The 21,158-nt window shown below is 38.6% G+C and overlaps 2 protein-coding genes across 3 annotated transcripts in view; both read right to left on the bottom strand.

Annotated features, from left to right (window-relative positions):
- Positions 1-5,676: 5,676 nt before the first annotated feature.
- The window catches only part of LOC122251686 (tudor domain-containing 6), a 74,638-nt gene continuing 59,156 nt past the window's right edge, over positions 5,677-21,158 (bottom strand). The window contains exons 9-13 of one of the 2 annotated variants that reach the window (XM_043013779.2): positions 17,678-17,836; positions 17,200-17,405; positions 11,754-11,843; positions 10,881-11,002; positions 5,677-6,008 (exon numbers count right to left, since the gene is read on the bottom strand). In XM_043013779.2, the coding sequence (XP_042869713.2) occupies positions 5,873-6,008; positions 10,881-11,002; positions 11,754-11,843; positions 17,200-17,405; positions 17,678-17,836 (713 nt within the window). In that variant the 3' untranslated portion in view covers positions 5,677-5,872. The remainder of the gene's footprint in view (positions 6,009-10,880; positions 11,003-11,753; positions 11,844-17,199; positions 17,406-17,677; positions 17,837-21,158) is intronic. The other variant, XM_043013782.2, reaches the window with a different exon arrangement.
- Positions 18,686-21,158, bottom strand: part of LOC122251687 (uncharacterized) — a 3,070-nt gene continuing 597 nt past the window's right edge. Inside the window, exon 1 of the mRNA XM_043013783.2 lies at positions 18,686-21,158. This exon is cut by the window's right edge and continues 597 nt beyond it. Coding sequence (XP_042869717.2) covers positions 20,902-21,158 — 257 coding nt within the window. The 3' untranslated portion in view covers positions 18,686-20,901.

The following is a 21,158-nucleotide window of genomic DNA, read 5'->3' as shown; positions in this document are numbered from 1 at the left end:
GTGATTTTTGGGTCACCGTAAGATATGCTTCAACACTGATATCATCCATCCTTTTGTTTATGTATGATCTCCATAGGGCATGCAATCTGTGTTGTGTTCCTCTTAGGTAGTGTTTTCGTATCAATGTCAATGTTTTCACTCCATCTCCCCTCGCTTCACGCTTTATCATGCCAAGTGACGTTCTGTCAAGACAACCTGTCAAGTGGGCATAGACTGTCTCCTTGGCCTCTCCCAAATCATAATCATCTGGGCGTTTGAAAGCATACTTCTCAAAAGCGAGATGAAGTTTCAGAACTCGGCGAGCACCTGGTTAGTTTTCTTCCCACAAATCACAATTATCTGCATTGCCATCAAATTTCTTAAATCTGGGCCCATAACCTGTTGAGGTGATGGAAGATGCCATCTTCACTGCGTATATTAAGAAAGTTTGGATTGCCAATGTACAGATAATTAATATCGGGATTAAAGAAACACAAACTGCGTACAAGCGTGTATTAAGATTATAATGTATAGTATATTGCATATTTCGAGACTCCAGTTCATGCGTGAAAATGTAAAACAAATACCACCATATGTAGCTTTGATAAATGGCTGATAATTGTTTGAATCGTTTGGCTTGGATTACATTTACTTTTAACTCGTAAGAAACTGAATTTACTAAGTGTTTGACATGATAAACATTTAAACAACAACAAAAAGTCTATTGGTTGTATTTTTATATTTATTCTCAGGGCAGTCTGGTAATCAAAGGCTATTAAAGTATATAGTCACAATTAGGGTAATACGTTCGAATTTGTTTAGATTTGATGAGCAGCAAGTCGTCTCTTCAAAGAAAACTGAAGTAAATTAAGTCGGTAACTCATGTAAAACAATAAAATAATACTTGAGTTTAGTTTATTTACAGTGATAACCTATAATGTTAGCAAATGATGTGTGTTGTGCGATATCCATTTTAAACACTTCTGTAATACACGCACAATATGCGAGGATAACTTTTGTTGCAATGAAAATATCATGAAAAGTATAGCATACCTAGGTGAATAAGCCTAGATTTTTTTTTTTTTTTTTTTTTTTTTTTTTTTGGCTTTGATTGATGAGTCATGGAATACATTCTATATTTGCACAAATAAGATCTATTTACTGATCTGCTAATCTGCACAACTAGTTTTTTGAAGAAATAAACATTTTCCATGCTTAAAGTAGCATGGTGTTAACATATTCAGATTCACATGCCGATATGAATTACTTAAAGCAAACAAGAAATGTATATGCCGTGTCTTATGAACTCAAAAGTGTTTTTCATCAGAAGCAAATAACTGTAAAAATAATGTTTTTCAAAGGCGCGCCACAGACGAACGGGTCGCTCTGTGAGCGTGACGGCTGGTTTTGTTCGAGCGGTACGACACTTTCGCTGTCGTACGCCCGACAGTGCCCATGAAGTTGAAATGATTTCAAGACTGTGATGCTGCAGATAAGTTCTAAAGCCTGATCTAGCAGCGTTTACACGTTTCAAGAAAAAAATAAAAGATTTCTAGAAAGCATATTCTATTTCATGATCTTACGGATCATATAATAATGTAGTGGTTTTCTTTTCTTTTTTTCTAATATAGATTGCAGTCAATGAAATGAAACAATGGCGCCACGCAATGGAAGTGCTATTTGAATCGTTTTCCAAAAATAAATGCCAATTAAACCTTTGACATGAATAAGATTATGAATAATAGTATATAAATTAATGCAAAAAAAAAGACAGGTATAGTTTGTAATATTATAATGAAAATAAAGAAGGGAATTAGAAAAAAAAAAAAATATATATATATATATATATATTTGAATTGGTTTATCATTATCCGAGTTCTTTAAAGACTTTCGTTATTTGTCAGTCCAAACCGTTGCTAATTATTTGTGTATTTTGCCAAATGTTCGATAGGCGCGATTGTCTTTTATTGAACCCTAGCGTATGAATTACCAATTTCTGAATCAATTAATATATATATATATATATATATATATATATATATATATATATATATATATATATATATATATAGTTTTTCAGCTGTCATAGAAATAAAGTGTTTTAATTCATTAAACTATTAATTCCTTGTATATATATTTTTTGTTATTGTAAGCCTATGGCTGTCTGCAAATTTGCCCTATACTCCGTGAACATTATCCTCGCTTATATCCTGTGATTTATTTGTTTATTTTCTAAATTTTATTATTATTTTTTTGTCTCGTTCATATATAGATGAACCGCTGCCATCATTCTGATGATAATAGTGTACATGCAAACTAAGGTGTCGCTTTAGATTTTGAATTTTGGCCGATATAAAGCGTGAAGACAGTCGTCACTGTAGTCACCAATGGACTTACCAGTGCTTCGACCACTACTATACTTAAGGTTGTATCTACGATGGTAGTAAAGTAAATATCGGTGCGGTCCTTTTACAATCATAATTGTAGTACCAGTGTATTTTCCATTGTGTTAGTGAATCCGGCCCCTGGTCGTCTTTATTCTACTATAACAGGGACCATGTGGTAACATGGCGGCGTAAGTCAAAAGTTGAGCGCAAAAGTCGCTTCTGGCTTCGTGGTTGATGTTTAAAATCCTTGATGAATTATATCCTTTGTGTTCAACCTACCGATCTATGTTTAAAATTGAAAAAATGTAAAAGTAATGATTATTGGAGGTGGAATGTGGACCGTGCTTCCTCTTGTGCAAATGGGGGAATGGAGGCAGAAGCAGCTTTGGCTTCTGCGTCATAATATGTGATATATACATTGTGTTGGATACAACTCAGCCTACAGTATTGGAAAAGAATTGGGTATTTTGTTGAGATACTGAAACTATCGAGCGAGTATGTATGAATCATGTGGCTGGAGGTGATAAAACAACGATGGAAAGGACCACGTAGGTGGAAAATAAGGTTACCTTGAGAGTAATTGAAAGACTGCAGTATTAATTTGGAATCAAAGAAAAGTAATTGCAACAGAAACAGAGGAAGGATGACGTGTTTTTTATTCTATAACTGTTCATCTACAGACATTAATCCTAAGCATGAGTTATGTCCTAAATCAAGTGATTATTGGTGGTTCTATCAATGAGCAATTGACAAAGGAGAAAAAAAAACTAGTCACAATCTAAATATGCCTTCTGCACTATCGGGCACACACCTCTACCTTGTGAAAGAGGTTTATGAAAGACCAACAACCTATGAAATGAAATGGGGGGAAAAAAAAGTTTGCGTAGCCTTACACAGAATTCTAAGAAATCATTTCAAGGTCGTATTTGGAGATACTACCCCAACCATACTAATGCCACAAAGAAAAGGTTGTACTATTGTATATGTGTCTGGCAATCTTCATGAACTGTTATGCATTCCTTACACCATAAGTGTTGAAAACTATCTGGAGCATAGAAAAAAATAAAAAAATAAATTGAATCCAATATCTCAAACCAAATTTTAGGACTTTACACTAACACTGTTAATTTCTGACCGATTCTGGTCAGTCTGGATCACAGATTGTAAATTAGTAAATGATTGAATAATTTACTTGTTATAAACAAGAAATTGAGCAATATATATATTTTTTCAGGGTTTCTTTTTCACTTATTCCCGAATTATCTAAATGTGCTCTGACTGGTTATTGCTCAGTAAGGAGTTGATACATGTCCAAAATTAGTTTGTTTTTTTTTTCTTTTTTTTACTCCCTTTTTAAAAGCGATATTACACTGAAACATCTAGTTCCTATTACCAACCGACTGCGATCGGGATACATTTGCTTAACTGGTATCCTTGATGGACACTTCAAGACACACACGATGGCTTTTATTTCAGTGATGGAACTTTACCCAATATATCGTGACCTTTCGTGTTGTTTCATTCAAGTTTTATATTGCTAGAGCTCTATTAGTGTTCATCTTTTGTTTTCATATCTTGTGAAAATGACAGTATTTTATTAACGTTGTCGTTGACTATAATTGTTGTCTAGGGCACATATCAACTCATTTTGTTCTTGTTACTTAGTGTCAGAAAAGTATCATAGTTGTAGAGAAAGACAAAAAGGCAACTTAAAGTTTTTCATATGCGTGTCCTTTCGTAAACAAATACAAAGTAAATGATCATACCTAATGAAAATAATTGAAAAGAGGTGGGTAAGAGAAAGGAAAGCTGCGCTTACGACTTGGAATGCCCCTGCAAGACAGCCATACTAGTGCAGGGAAATACTGCATATGCTTCACATGATCTGGATCAATTTCCTCTTCTAATTCTGCCAGTACATCCAGCATTTCCGGTACTTAAGGGCCGGAGGTCGGCACATTCCTGCGTCATAGTTTTCTGAAGACATAGCTTGGTAGAGACCATGAATGGGCACCCTTCAATGTTTTATCTCCTGTTAGTGCTAGAAAAAGCAGTGTAATCCTATTTTTGGAATTTTAATCTAGACCGATTTTTGATTGTACGGTAATCATCATCAGAATTGCAATTGTCATTATCAGTTATCAAGTAAAGGTAAATATCATAATGCAGAAAAACAACGTTCCACTTTTCCCTAATGTCATTTTTTCCATGACTACTGGCAGCTATGTGTTGCCACCCGTCATCAGGCAAAAGACTAGTTTGAAATGTAAAACTGTCATTCAGTGATCGTAATTTTCAAAGTAGTTTCCCCTTAAAGTATTTCCTAACTACAAGTCACTTGCAAACTCCATTATCACAGAAAGGTTTTGATAACCATATACATTTCATTCCAGATGTAAATTAAAAAGGATGATCGAATATAAATACTAATATATATATATATATATAATATATATAATATATATATATATATATACACATGTATGTATATATACATATATAAGTATATTTATATATATACACACATATATGTATGTATATATACATATATAAGTATATTTATATGAATATAAATATATATATTTATATGTATATATATATTTATATTCATATATATATATTTATATATATATATATTTATATATTTATATATTTATATAAATATATATATATATATATATACATGTGTACATATATATATATATATATATATATATATATATATGTATATATATATATATATATATATACATACATATGTATATGTATATTGTTGTTACCATTGCTGCTTGGTATTCTAAAACATCTTACCACCAGCTTTAACCTTCTGCCTTTACAGGATTTAAACGTCATGGAAACGGGTGACAGTCAGTAAGAGAAATTTAAAATGATGTAATTGTTGGGGAACTTACTGATAAGAAAGGAATTCCTGAACGATCTAAACTGAGGGAGTCAAACCCTAATGAGCATCACACTCATTTGTCATTCTCCAGAAAGCACATTAAGCTGACTAGGGACACCAAAGTTATTAGTCGTCCCATTCCTGTTTTTGAAAATAAATCCCTTCAACAAAGGAAATGAACCATAAATGATCGAGTAGTTTCCTCTTTAAGTATATGTTAACTTAATGTCAACTATGAATTTATATTACAGAAAGTTTTTGCTAATCATACACATTTTATTCCTGAAGTAAATAAAAAATAATGGTCGAGGATAATTAATATATATATGTGTATATATGTATATATATATGTATATATATATATATATATATACATATATATATATATATAATTTATCTATTAATTGATTTTATCAACAAGATCTGTTTTATTGCTCCGATGTCAAAAAATGATACATACATAAAAATATGTAATTAAATTAAACTCAACCGAGTACAGTATAACTAAACTAAATTGTTAGCTTAAACATTTCCCTTCATTCAATTATAATAGAAGTAAAATAAACTGATATTAACTTTAACTGAAATAAAAGCATTATTTTTTTTATATTTCTTTTCTGAAGACTTCAACATCTTCAACTAGTTTACAGTGCTCCATGTATTCTTGTACTGCAGCATTAATATTCAGGTCTTTTCCATCATCTGTGCTAAACAAACGTATACCAACGCGATGAGATTCCCTGTTGGAAATAGAAAAGGTCACAGTTAAGGTCCTGCTTTCAACAATAATTTTATTGTTACATGTCTATTCTTTATATTTACCAATTAGTTATTCTCTCTATCTCTCCCTCTCTAATCTTCTTTTCCCGGTCAGTCTTTTTCCCCAACCACTCTCTATGATCTGATCTGAAATATAGTGAATCGCACCAAAATATACATCATCCTCAAACATTCAAGTTTATGACTCTGGGCTATCAGCCATGAAAACAACAAATTGGCCTGGAATTATAAACTTTCTCAATAGGATGCCAATATGCCTCCCTAAGGTCGACGGTCCGACTGGCATGCAGATTCTAGCCCCCTGTGACTAGATGCCTTCATTAGACAAGGATGAGACCCTAGTGTACATGAAAAAATAATACAGAAAACACGAAAAAGGACAAAATTGAGGCATGCGCATCGGCATTTTCACTTAACCCATTGCAGACGGGGGATAGATTTGCTTTCTCAGGTTCCAGGATGGGTTTTATTTCAGAGCGAGGCAGCTTCAGTAACATACCCTGACTCTTCCCATTCCCTTTTAGTCACTTATTGTAGAGCCAGAGTTATTTTCTTATTTTATATTTTTGTGTTTTACTGTATTTAGAGACTTACTTCAGCCATATCTCAGGCTCTATCAATTCTGCAGTTGACTAAAATTGTAGTTAAGGTCCATATCACCTATTTTTTTTTTCTTTATACTCAGTGTGATAGTAGTATTGCCTCAGGGGGGGGACAAAAAGCAACTTCATTTTTTCGTATTTGTGTGCTGTCATAAATGAATACGAAACATATAACCATCCACAATGAAGATAACATGAAAAGGTAGGGAAGAGGAAGGAAACTTGTACTAATGACTGTGATTGCCACAGTAAAAGGCATCCTTTCTGGCGCTGGGGCACTATGTAGACATAAGGCAGGGTTTGAGTCACCTTCCTCCTCTCGTTCTGGCTGCACATCCTTCATATGCGGCTCTTTAGAGTAAGATGTTTGCTATGTGCCATCGCTCTATAAAGATAGTGCTTGATAGAGAACGTAGATGGGTGCCATTCAAGGCTCTCTCCTGCTGGTGTCAGAAGGGGTGACATCTGGGTTTTGGATGTTAGGTGAAATCCATTTTGCTTACTATTACGGCAGTTATAATAATTATGACTGCAATTGTTATCATTACTCATAGCACAAAAAAATAACAAAATCCCCGAATGTCATGACGCCCGTCATCACACCAGACCCCCGCACAGGAACCGCCTTGTCATGGCGCGGGGGCTTGAACTCCTTCCTCGGATGAGCCCGCTCTGGATCTGGTCAGTCTCTTCCTCCCGTTGAGGTGGCCTTCCAGCGGCGGGTTCTCTGGGGAGGGATGTTCATAAGTGCCGATATAGTAGGTGGGGTCGCACCACCCTCTGGTCCTCCCCCCAGGGGGGCTCACACTTGCCCACGCGATTGCCATGCCCCTGTGCACTGGGAGACGGGAGTCCTGGAGGCTGAGCGATGCTGTGTATGAGTATGCCCTAGCAACACGCCTCTTTGGTCCTCTATTCCAGCAAGACGGGTGGCCTGATCTCGACTCGGTTAGGTCAATCAGCTGGTCTCTCTTTTGAGCTAGGCTAGGGTTAAGCAGCCCCTGTCTTGCAGGCAATAGCATGGTCTTGTGAGTACCATCAACGCGAGGCGGGGGGTTGCATATATCCTCCCATCCCCCTGTGGTTTCTGAGCACAGCCTCAGTGAACAGCTTCCCCTTGCTGGACTCCGTGGTGGGTGGGAGGATGAATTGAAGCGCTCTTACAAGGCAAAAAAAAAAAAAAAAAAAAAAAAAAAAAAGAAAAAGGAAAAAAAAAAAAACCTGACTGACAATCCCATTGACGAATTCGGCACGAAGTTGACCAAGGCTGTCACCTTGGAGCCTTTCAAGGTCTTCGGTGACAAAAGAGAATGGATAAGGCTCTGACGTCAGTTCAGAGAAAACCTGCCCTAGAACCTTGGGCTGGAGCCTCCAAACCAGACCCCGGCTCTAATAAGTCTCTGGCGTCGGTTCTGACGAGTCAAACCAAAAATGGAAGCCAGGTAGGACCCTCTAACCCTGCTGGCCCCACTGCCAAAACTCCGGCGTCGGTTCGGAGGACAGGCCCCAAGTCTGTCAGTCTGTAGCCCCAAGTCGGTTCCCCCTAAACCGGAAGAATTCGACAATGCTTACCAGATGGTACAGGCTCTGGAAAACCACAGACAGTGCTGTCTGACGATTAGAATTGCCAGAGACAGTGGCATGATAATCGTACCGAGGGACCAAGCCACTCTCACCTTCCTCCAGGAGACAGACAAGCTCCTGGATGGGCGGAAGGTGAGCCTGTCGGCTCTGACTCCTGAAGAGAGGAAGTCCAAGCTGGTGCTTCTTGGTTTCCCTTGAGGTCATCACCGCCCATCCCAAGGTGGTGGGAGCTTCCCGATTCTCCCAAAGGAAGCACACAACCATGGAAAGTCCTGGTCACTTTGAAGGGAGCCCCAGTTGCGTCCTTAGACCTTGGCAATTAGGGCTCCTACAACCTCAGGACATATGCTCCTAACCCGCAACGCTGCTTCACATGCCAGAAGTACGGGCACCACCAGGCCACTTGCTCTGCAAAGCCAAAGTGTAGTGTCTGTGGCCAGGCACACAGTACGGAGGTGTGCCTCAAAGCGCACAAGGAGGGCAAACGGGACACCACTGCAAAGTGTCCCAACTGCCACAAAAAGCACCACGCCTGGAGCCTCGGCTGTTCTGTAAGGAAGAGGCTCTTTAGCGGAAAGAGGTCGTTGCAAAGAGACCAGACTTTGTCCCCCACCCCACCCCCCCACCCCCAGGCACTTATGTCTGGTGGCACGGATTTCGGCATTACTTTTCAAGTCGAACATATCAAACAAATTACTGTGGATCTTGCTACGTGCAAGATCCACAGGTTTACGATCACGATGATGGGTGGGGGAACGAAATTTATTCGAATATATGGTAATATCGACCTGATTCCTCATTTTCTACACCATCATTGGACACGTGAGGTTTAAAGATAATTGCACCAACTTTTGAACCTGGCCACAATCTGACAATGCAATAACTTCAGATGTTTAAAAAATGAATGTAGAGAACCCAATTTTAGCAGTTGAGGAAGTTCGTAGGACATCTTGAAAACTAGCTCCATAGTTGGGCAAAATCAGTCGCCAACCAACTGACCTAGCTCTAGGTGGACACTTTGATGTTCGGATAGGCTTTACTGAACCATATTATCGTTAGAAAGACAATTGATGGTACTGAAGAAAAAAAAATCCATCCCAAGGTAAAGTTTAGCAGTCGGGTGGCCCGACGTCGCCTGCCGACAATGACGGAATCCGACCGTGCCAACCATAGGTAGAAGTTGAAGGCAATTTCCTAGTAAATGACCTTCATCCCGCCTGATCCCTTCTTCAGTCAAGAGCCTCCTACCCGGACGGATTTTAAAGAGGCGATCTCCAGACTAAAGGATGGTAAGCCAGCAAGTACTTGCAATATTCCTGCTGAACTGCTGAAGTTTGGTGGCGACACCTATGTCTTGCAGACTGCATAACATTACCCCATAATTCTTTAGTGGTGTAGTCATCCCTCTCTGGAAGGGGAATGGGGATAGCATGGAATGCAGCAATCATCGAGGCATAACATTCAACATACCAGGCAAGGTGCTCGCACTCAGCCTTCTGAGATATATCAAAGACTATATATTGACTCACCAGAGACTGGAGTAATGTGGATATACTCATGATAAATCCACAGTTGACCGTGTTATTCGGTGGGAATGACAGAGTCACGACAATGTCATGACGGTATTACGATAGCATTGCAATTTACCCTGTGGATGACGGTATGACGAAAATCGGCTGTGGATGACGGTATGGCGAAAATCGGCGGGATGGCCGAGGAAGAGACTTGTGGGTGCGCCCCTGGATAGACAGAACACGGTATGGTCAGTGGGAGCACCTGTTGCAGGGACTGACTGCCGAGGATAAGACGTCGTTCACTAACCGTTATGATTATTACCTGTCATAACGTTGTCGTGACGCTTTTGTAGGTCTGTCATGACGCATGCGCCGTCTATGTAGCATTATCATGACGCATCCTTATGATGCAGTATTCTGAACTGTCGAACAACTGTCAGAATTATTAGCTGTCATGACGCAATCATGACAGTTGTCTTTTTTTCATGATTGCATCACATGACTGTGTCATGAAAGACCTATAACCGTCAAGACAACGTCACGATAGTGTCATGATAGCACTATGATGGGTTGGATAGTCGTTGAAGCTCAACGATTTTTTGATGCATGCATAAAAATTCGTTAAGACCCCATGATGACTTAAGGTCGTTAAAACATGAGTGTTATGAGTGCTATTATCGTGGTCACAATCTTGAATGTGTGACTGGGGCTTAAGAGAACCCACTTTGTCATTATGTGCTTGCTGCGAAAACATTAAAGTCACAGCATTTTACATATCTTGGTAAAGTATTCCATGCCTAGGCTATCAGACCAAGAAGTCAACAAACGGTTTGGCCTGGCGGCAGGAACCCTTAACTCGCTCGAAAGGATTATTTTGAAATGCCGGTACTAGTGCAGATGAACCAAGCTCCCCCTCCCTCTCTCCTTTCTCATCCTCTTCCCTTTCCGTCTCCTCTATCTCTCATTCCTGCCTTCCCACCCTCCGATTCTATCTCGCCCCACTCTCCCTCCCTCCCTGTCTTCCCCTTTTTATGAGTTACCCTCCCTCTCTTTCTCTCTCACTCCCTTTATGTTCCCTTTTTCATTAACTCATTCATTCCTCCCTCCCTAAATCTACCTAAAAATATCTTACCTGTGCACTTCATCCACATACGCAACAAGAATGCGATCATTAGTAATTTCTCTGAGGTATGTGGCCACTTCTTTATTCCATTGATTATCTGAGTCAACTCCAATGAGCCAGCTTTCCACAGCCTACAGTTTGAGGTAAACCAATGCGAGATTTGAAAATAAAAGGAGATAATTAGGTAAATAATATCAATAACAAAGATGGTAGCCTGTTATTTAATAACACTGCCTTACAATTTAACTGTCCAAAGGAAATCATAACGACGTATCTTCAAAGAAAAATTCAACGTTGATGTGGAGAGGAAGACACATTAATCAATTTCAATCAGTCTTCCAATGTTATTTCTGCAGAATTGAGTAATAACTTTGCTCAGGATATCTATAGGTTTGTTTCTAACTTTAAGAAAACCTGTTTGCCTCATAAGCATACTAGCTCATATATATAATCCTATATGCCAAGCAAATTACATGTCCAAAATTAAAGTTATCAGAAATATACACATATAAGAAAAATATACTTAAATTGTCCTAATATTTTTTTTTATATGTCAAGTTAAATTCCTTTTGTAAAAAAAAAAAAATAAAAAAAAAAAAAAAAAAAAAAAAAAAAAAAATATATATATATATATATATATATATGTATATATATATATATAATATATATATATATATACATATATATATATATATATGTATATGTATATATATATATATAACAAACTAAAAAATATATCCAACAGACCACTGACTATACAATTGAAATCCATAGATGTTTTAACTCACCTTTATTTTGCATTCAGTTATGCAGGATAGTTTATTGCATATCAACCAGTTAAACTTTGGCCTAAAGGAATACTTGTTTATGGCAAAAACTTACCTGTGGAGGCATATGACTAAACTGTATAGCTAATGGCTTCAACTGATCTTCTCTGACCCAAGCTATATTTCCTACATCTAAAAAGAAAACCTGAAATCAAAAGAAAAGAAAAAATCTTTGTTTTACTCCTCCTCTAAAAATTATAATGAGAACAACTTTGAAACTGAAATGACCCTAATTTTATTAAATGCCGTCTTCGATCTTATGTATGCAAAACATATCACTTATGAGACAAATAAATTATTTTTATTTCCCTAAGCATTTCATCAGCTGAGTTAAAAGGTAATAATGATAACCATGCAGTCATAATTTCAATTTCAAGAAATAAAAGAAGAATCTACAACACTCACAGCCGTAAAATGCTGCACTAAAAACAGTGTTCAATTTTGTTCCTTGATATTTTGGGTTAATAAAATAAGCTTCTTGTAATCTGTCATGCATCTGAGGTTTTCACTATTCTCTACTGTGATAATTTATATTCTATTCATCTTCCTGTGTGTGTGCAGGTCTGTAGATGTTTATGCAGGTGTGTCACAGTGGGTGTGTGTGTAGGTGTGTGCATGAGTGTGTATGTAGGTGTGTGAGTAGGTGTGTGCATGTGTGAGTAGGAGTGTGTATGAGTAGGTGTGTGTGTGTGAGTAGGTTAGGGTATTTCAATAATTAGTGATTTTTGGAAAATCATTCAAATTCACGGGGACTGTTAAGAAGTAGGCTCCATTTATTTTTTCTTGACTAGTGATACCATTTTTATTTGTTTTTATCAATATTTACCTATTGCACTGTTAACTCAAAGATACGAAAAAATATAATTAAATAATTAGATTAGTCTGGGGTGAAATTCCTATTTTCTATATTCTCTTCGTCATTTTAGCAGTAATTACTTAACGATGTATTCAAATTATGTTGATTTATTTGTGTATAGTATAATTCTAGTTTTTAAGATTATTTTTTCTACAATTAAGCATAATATTACACATGGTGAAAGTATATTACAAATTAGAAACGTATCTTTTATTGGCAATATCTATAATATGCAACTTCTCACATGTACTATATTCCCCTATTCGCAATTACCGTGTATTTGATATCCCATATATAATGGAACAAAGGAGAACAACACTCTTTCCGAAAAACCTGGGACATTCACAAACTTTTCTGTGCTGAGGTTCCATAACTTCTCATAGGAAAAATTGTACCAAATTCGATCCTTCAGGTTTGGCTGGTTTGTATATCCCGCTTTTTCCGGTTCCATTTTCAGCATAACAAATACCTCATGTATGCAGTCAGCATCGTGAGAGAGTGGCATGAAAATGACATCTGTGTTATGCAGATATCTACTGATGGATGCAAAGTAGGATTTGTCAAACCCTAATCTGATCCCTACTTCTGAATACATTTAAGATGCCCCAAATGCTGTCTGAAATATTGTCGGCTCAGTACTAATGACAGCTTTTCGCCAGCAAAAGAAATGGATCTTGGAGAACTCGAAGATGCCTTTGATAACAGTAGGGTTCTTTTGCAATGTCCTCAAGGATCTAATCAAATTGTCTTTCAAGCCAACTTTTGTCTTGGATTGCAAATCAGCATTTTCAATACTTCATAATATATCAAGTACAACATCAAGTGATATACAAATATGTAATGATGAACACATATAACCTAACCACCTAACACCAACTGGCACAAATATCCTAGGCAATATCATGTTTTTTTTAATTCTTTTAAGGACTCAAGACAAAATAATTTTGCATGTCTGTTCAGTTACCCGTCAATAGCATTAAAGTTAATTGGCCACTGAAAACGGACCTCATCATTTGTATCTTCATAAAAATCAATCACTTCTGTTAATTCCCTGAGGTTATGACATGTTTTTATTCATATTGGTTATCTTCAATGAAGCTAGAGTGTCATCTCTTTTACCAGTAGTTGCCTACCTTTTCGTGCGGAAAATGGTAGAGAAAAAAATACATCAGTAAAATTTGTTGCATTATTTCCATGGTGCATTTCCGTTTCCCTTCTGGCAGTCATCAGGAGTGGATAAATCTTCTAAGGTTGAGGATAATTGGTTTCCGTTGTCATGTTCATCATCTGTATCGTTTTCACATATTCCTGGATCTCACTCAAGTCATTTTATTTGCCAGACTACATTTCCTCTTATTTCTGTATTCCACCCTTTTAGTAGGCTTTATGGTCAACAGAACCAGGGGATCCAGCACTACCATTTAACTTTGCTTCATACCACTCGATGTCTTCTTGTAGCACTCTCTCGGTTGTCTTTTGCCTTTAAAAGATACGATTTAAGTACCAATAAATGAAGCTTTCAAACTCTCCTCCTGTGTATAATAATATACTTTCTTTATGTTAAGTACTTTTGTGATGGTAGTTAGTTTAGTAATAGTCTTCAGTCTAAATTTCTGATATAATTCTTCAATTTAGTCACAAGTTTCGAAGAAATTTGTCGTCCAGAAACGTTTGGATTTCAATCAAACACTTTCAGCGAATTATATCGTGCCAATATATCACAACCAAGTAGCAACACAACAGAAGCTTGTTGGAATGTATAATAATGTTATTAATTAACTAACGTTTATATACTTATTGAAGAAACACGGCATTACTTTACAGGCCATTAAGTTCAGTGAGGAACTAGAAGTATTGAAAGACCTCCGACCTAAGGTCATTGAGGAACTTACTATAAGCGGTATTTAAGTGCTTAAGGTCTGAGAAATTTGTTGCATGCAATATTTAGGTTCCCATGGTCGGCGAGGAACTTGATGCACCTAAAGACACAAATTTGATTGCGATTCGGAAGGGAACTATCATCACTTAAGGTTAGCGAGGAAGTTCGAAGTGCGTGGACCTCGTCCGCCTGCGCGCCTGCGCGCCTGCGCGGCCCCAATTCCGCGGAAATGCGTAATATATTAAATTGAAAAGTGCAACTCCTGAATGTTATCAGATCAAGCTGATTTATTTCACATTTCATATTTATGATATATGGAGCCTATTTATGTAGTCACAATGACATTTCAAAAGTTGCAATTATTGAAATACCCTAGAGTAGGTGTAGGTGTGTGTGTGCATGTATGTGTGCGTGCGTGTGTGTACGTGCTTGCATGTGTGTGTGTGAGTAGGGGTATGAGTAGTTGTATGTATGTGTGAGTAGGTATGTGTGTGTGAATAGGCATGTGTGTGTGAATAGGCATGTGTGTGTGAATAGGCATGTGTGTGCGAGTAGGTGCGTGTGTGTGAGTAGGTGCGTGTGTGTGCAAGTAGATGCGTGTGTGTGAGTAGGTGCATGTGTGTGCGAGTATATGCGTGTGTGTGCGAGTATATGCGTGTGTGTGCGAGTAGATGCGTGTGTGTGAGTAGGTGCATGTGTGTGCAAGTAGATGGGTGTGTGTGAGTAGGTGCATGTGTGTGCGAGTAGATGCGTGTGTGTGAGTAGGTGCATGTGTGTGCGAGTAGATGCGTGTGTGTGAGTAGGTGCATGTGTGTGCGAGTATATGCGTGTGTGTGCGAGTATATGCGTGTGTGTGCGAGTAGATGCGTGTGTGTGAGTAGGTGCATGTGTGTGCGAGTAGATGCGTGTGTGTGAGTAGGTGCATGTGTGTGCGAGTAGATGCGTGTGTGTGAGTAGGTGCATGTGTATGCGAGTAGATGCATGTGTGTGTGAGTAGGTGTGTGTATGTGTGAGTAGGTGTGTGCGTGCATGTAGGTGTGTGTGCGTGCATGTAGGTGTGTGAGTAGGTGTATGTGTGAGTGGGTGTGTGTGTGAGTAGGTGCGTGTGAGTAGGTGTGTGTGAGCAGGTGTGTGTATGAGTAGGTGCATCTGAGTAGGTGTAGGTGTGTATTTGTGTGCGTGCGTGTAGGTGTGCATGTGAGTAGGTGTGTGTATGTGTGAGTAGGGGTGTGTGTGTGTGTGAGTAGGGGTGGGTGGGTGGGTGTGTGTGTGTGTGTGTGAGTAGATGTGAGTGAGTAGATGTGAGTGAGTAGGTGTGCGTGAGTAGGTGCGCATGTGAGTAGGTGCATGTATGTGTGAGTAGGGGTGTGTATGTGAGTAGGGGTGTGTATGTGTGAGTAGGGGTATGTGTGTGTAGGTGTGTGTGAGTAGGTGCGTGTGTGTGAGTAAGTGCATGTGTGTGTGAGGTGTGTGTGTGTATGTGTGAGTAGGTGCGTGTGTGTGAGGTGTGTGTGAGTAGGTGTGTGTGTGTGTGCATGTGTGAGTAGGTGCGTGTGTGTGAGGTGTGTGTATGTGTGAGTAGGTGTGTGTATGTGTGAGTAGGTGTGTGTATGTGTGAGTAGGTGTGTGTATGTGTGAATAGATGTGTGTGTTAGTAGGCGTGTGAGTAGGTGTAAGTGTGTGCGTGCATGTGTGTGAATAGGTGTGTGTGCGTGTGAGGTATGAGTAGGAGCGTGTGTGTGTGAGTAGATGTGTGTGAGTAGGTGTGTGTGAGTAGCTGTGTGGGCGAGTAGGTGTATATGAATAGGTGTGTGTGAATAGGTGTGTGTGAATAGGTGTGTGTGAGAAGGTGCGTGTGTGAGTAGGTGTGTAGGTGTGTAGGTGTGTGTGTGTGTGTGTGTGTGTGTGTGTGTGTGTGTGTGTGTGTGTGTGTGTGTGTGTGTGTGTGTGTGTGTGTGTGTGTGTGTGTGTGTGTGAAGGTGTGTGTGTGTGTGGGCATACCACACTTTGCTACTCGTGTGTGTGTGAGTAGGAGTGTGTATGTGTGAGTATGGGTTTGGATGTGTGAGTAGGACTGTGGATGTGTGAGTAGGGGTGTGTATGTGAGTAGGGGTGTGTATGTGTGTGTATGTGTGAGTAGGGGTGTGTATGTGTGAGTAGGGGTGTGTATGTGTGAGTAGGGGTGTGTATGTGTGAGTAGGGGTGTGTATGTGTGAGTAGGGGTGTGTATGTGTGAGTAGGTGTGTGTATGTGTGAGTAGGGGTGTGTATGTGTGAGTAGGGGTGTGTATGTGTGAGCAGGGGTGTGTGTGTGAACAATGGTGTGAGAGTAGGTATGTGTGTGTGAGTAGGTATGTGTGTGTGTGAGTAGGTATGTGTATGTGTGAGTAGGTGTGTGTATGTGAGTAGGTGTGTGTGTGTGTGAGTAGGTGTGTGTGTGTGTGAGTAGGTGTGTGTGCGTGTGTGAGTAGGTGTGTGTGTGTGTGTGAGTAGGTGTGTGTGCGTGTGTGAGTAGGTGTGTGTGCGTGTGTGAGTAGGTGTGTGTGCGTGTGTGAGTAGGTGTGTGTGCGTTTGTGAGTAGGGGTGTGTGTGTGTGTGTGTGTGTGTGTGTGTGTGTGTGTGTGTGTGTGTGTGTGTGTGAGTAGGTGTGTGTGTGTGTGTGTGTGTGTGTGTGTGTGTGTGTGTGTGTGTGTGTGTGTGTGCGCGCGTGCGTGTGTGTGTGTGCGCGTGCGTGCATGTGCTTGCGTAAGGTAATAAATATACTTACTTTTACTTTTGGAATTTCATACTCATCATTTACCTCCAGCACCCTTACTCTTAAACATTCCATTCCATCCTGTGCTATATGACAGTGCACAAGTAACTCTCCACAAGCCGGGAGTGTAGGACGAACTTTAGGAGGTATATTTTTGTAATGCTCCCTCATGGCTTCAAACAATGTAGCAAAATTTTCTTGATTTTCCTCATATATGTCTAAGATGGGTGAAAAAAAATTATTTAAAACACTGCAAACCTGATGTAAGGGATACAATGTAAAGAAAAAAAATATGGTTTACAAAAGTCTAACTCATACACTAACCTTTCACTGCACACGGATAAAAAGGAAGACAGAGAGAAAGAGGGAGGGAGAGGAGATAGAGAAACCAAATAAAATTGTAAATCAATTTGTCGCTATGATTTCACCATATTCTATTTATTTCTACTGCTACAAAACTTTTCAAGAAATACTGAGCAACACTGATTACCATCTGATAGACGAAGGTCACCTATTCCATGTGGAAAGAAAATGTATAGCTGAGCTGGAGAGATCATGTACGTCACACATGCAGAAACAATAGTTCCTATTTCCGGAAGTGAGGGCATACCACACTTTGCTATGACTTCTTCTTTCTCAACAGTAACACCTGTAACAAAAAGATATTTAACAGTCAAAGTTACAATGATCAGCAGAAAAGCAATACATCTTGCTCTGATTCTTTAAGTCGGATATGATATAAAAAATAAAAAAAAATAAAAAACAGGAGGGGGAGGGGGAACGAGAGAGAGAGAGAGAGAGAGAGAGAGAGAGAGAGAGAGAGAGAGAGAGAGAGAGAGAGAGAGAGAGAGAGAGAGAGAGAGAGAGAGAGAGAGAGAGAGAGAGAGAGAAAAAAAAAAATTGACAAGAAAGGAATCCAAGGGAGGGGGAGGGGAAGAGGGAGGGAAGGAGGGAAAATGAGAGAGAGAGAGAATTTTGACAAGGGAGGGAGAGGGGGAGAGGAAGGAGAGAGAGAGAGAGAGAGAGAGAGAGAGAGAGAGAGAGAGAGAGAGAGAGAGAGAGAGAGAGAGAGAGAGAGAGAGAGAGAGAGAGAGAGAGAGAGAGAGAATTTTGACTAGGGAGGAATCCAAGGAAGGGAGAGAGGGAGCAGGAAGGAGAGAGAGAGAGAGAGAGAGAGAGAGAGAGAGAGAGAGAGAGAGAGAGAGAGAGAGAGAGAGAGAGAGAGAGAGAGAGAGAGAGAGAGAGAGAGAGAGAGAGAGAGAGAGAGAGAGAGAGAGAGAGAGAGAGAGAAAAGAAAGAAGAGAGAGAAAAGAAAGAAGAGAGAGAAAAGAAAGAAGAGAGAGAAAAGAAAGAAGAGAGAAAAAAATAAGATGAGAGAGGTGATGAAACACAATATGAGAAAAGAAGGAAAGAGTTAAAACACTGGTTTGGGTGTTTCTCATTGTTACCAAGTTGTGTCTACTTCATGTATGTATGCAAGGCTTAGGCATATACATAGTGTGGTGTTATTTTATTATATTGCTGGGTTGTTTACATTGAGAAAAGCATAGACACACCTCTAAGTTGTATATAGAAAAAGTAATACATTTTGCCTTACCTATTATAAACTTTAATTGATACAATGTGATCTTAAAATATTCTATACTGGTAAATATTACATTAAACATGAAATAATATTATGATACCAATAGAGATACACATTTCCATTCACCCAACTAAGTTAATAGTACAATAGGTTCCTAACATTACTAAATACATTGATGAACTTTATAAATTCTTATATCTAATGGAAACACTCAGCTTGCCATAGAGTTGTGGAAAGATGCTTCAATCACTGCCTTTGTCATAAGTTGTTCCTGAATGTATCTGAGATTATAAGTGGGATGATCAATTGATTTCTCAAGTAAGGTTTTATCCTGTCTTTGTACCTCCTCATTACCCTACTGTTCACATGAATGTTTTAATGTAAATGGCCAAGCTTTTGGGTTACTTCTCCTGGTGACCATCACATTATCCGATCTTCCTTTTTTCACAACTGCTTCCAACAGTTTTCTAATTGTTGCCTTTGTAAAATCAGACTTATTCCAATTTCATCTACCATTTCTCCTTACCATTCACAAAATAGGTGAGGTCTGTTATTGTATAAGGGGCAGTTCGACAGTCAAGAAATTAATTTATATAGAAATAATTTAACACAGAAGAAATGTTTATAATTTCTTACTTGAAACAAAAATATCTCACTGTTGGATCAGGTTTTGTTACTATCAAACTACACTGGTAAAGTCGATTTACCCTTACCAGGCAACTTATTATCGCTTGATAAATCCCACTTTGCCATGACTGGTAAATGCACTGGTAACTGACCACAGGCAAATGCCTTACCATTGTATGTTAATGAATCCAGCCCCTGGCTGATAACAGAAGTGGCATTATTAGTGGTTCTACTTTGAAGCACTTTTGAAAGCATAGGACCACTTTTGGTACTCTGTGCTTTTGGCATGTATTTATCAACATAATCAGCATCAATGACATGACCTATGAATGTACCCAGGCCTACTAAACAGGCATTACAAATTAATTTTACTAAGAAATACTTGTAGTATGTCAAAGCTTTTAGGGAGGTCATCTCTGCAATAAGCTTCTCATATTACTTCTTCCACTTTTGTCCACGCCCATGTGATATTACATATTGATTAACTCATAAAATATCAAAATTGTCTTACACTTTTACATCTTTAGGAATTTTTGCTGATTTGATCATTAGTTTGGTTAATCTTCATTCCATCAGTCATGAATCATAGATTATCTATGGATGAAACCTGGAACTGGTATATCTATTTGTAGATCCCAATTTCTTTAACATAACTTATTAATGTTAATGGCCTTTACTGATGTTCCTTTTCATTCTCACCTGCTACTAGAGTATCATCAAGACTCAGTAGTCCAATACTTGATATGTTATGGATATGTAATTATGGAAGCATGAAAAACCATACTATAAACAAGTATTCACACTACGTACAATATTGTAACTTTCATCAAGTGTCATTTGAATGTCACACCAACATTAACCATAAGTATGTGCGTGAGAGACAGTCTCTCCCCATTACCTTTATGTAAACACCTTGCCTTGCCAAGCTTTGTGCAATAAACCTGCTGGCTAATCATCATCTTTACTTAATCAAACGTATGCACAAGGAACATAGATCATTCACATACAGAAAAATCCTATTAGAAGATCTAATATTTTGTCCATAGCCTGTTGTTGCCAGACAGAGTAGAACAGTCTTCTAGGTTGGAATAGGTCTAAGTGGATATTAACTGTGTAATATTCTTGGGACATGTCACCCATCATCAGGTCTTGGGAGGCCATCCAACAAAAATCTGAAAACATATTGCAGCATGTCTTGCATTTTTGACAATAGGTACTAGGCCACTGTAAGTTTAAATATAATGTAATCTGATACTGCAACCTTTCTCTACTACTGATACTAGGGCTGCTCCCCAGTCAGAATGTCACTTTTACATACTCCTCTACTGCTGCCTTCAAGGTATATGGAATCTAATAGGGAGCAACTCCTGAGATACCTTGTGAATTGTAATCTTGAACATTACAGGAGGGTATAATTTTGATACAAAAGATTTTACATGCACTCTTTTTCTAATATAACAGATATATTGCCTCCAATATCCACTTGCGTGACCACTGTTGCATTATTGAGGATTACATGTTGTGTCTTCTTCAGCCTCGCGGTTACGACACACTGACTGAAAATGCCCCATTTTCCCACAATAATTACATACCCTGTCTGCTGCTGGACATCTTTCTTTGTCATTTGGGTGATGACCTTCTTTGCCACACCTAAAACATCGGTAAAATTTGAAGGACTGTTGCCCCTTTGACTTACATGCTTTATTGACTTCTTTCCTTGATTTATCAATCTCTAAAACCCTGTTTATGGTGAGGTTAG

This window comes from Penaeus japonicus, unplaced genomic scaffold (genome assembly GCF_977035675.1).
Source record: "Penaeus japonicus unplaced genomic scaffold, GWHDUDI00000001_assembly GWHDUDI00000009, whole genome shotgun sequence".
Lineage (NCBI taxonomy): Eukaryota > Metazoa > Arthropoda > Malacostraca > Decapoda > Penaeidae > Penaeus > Penaeus japonicus.
The sequence above is the reverse complement of the archived record's forward strand: the minus strand, read 5'-3'. Positions and strand labels throughout refer to the sequence as shown.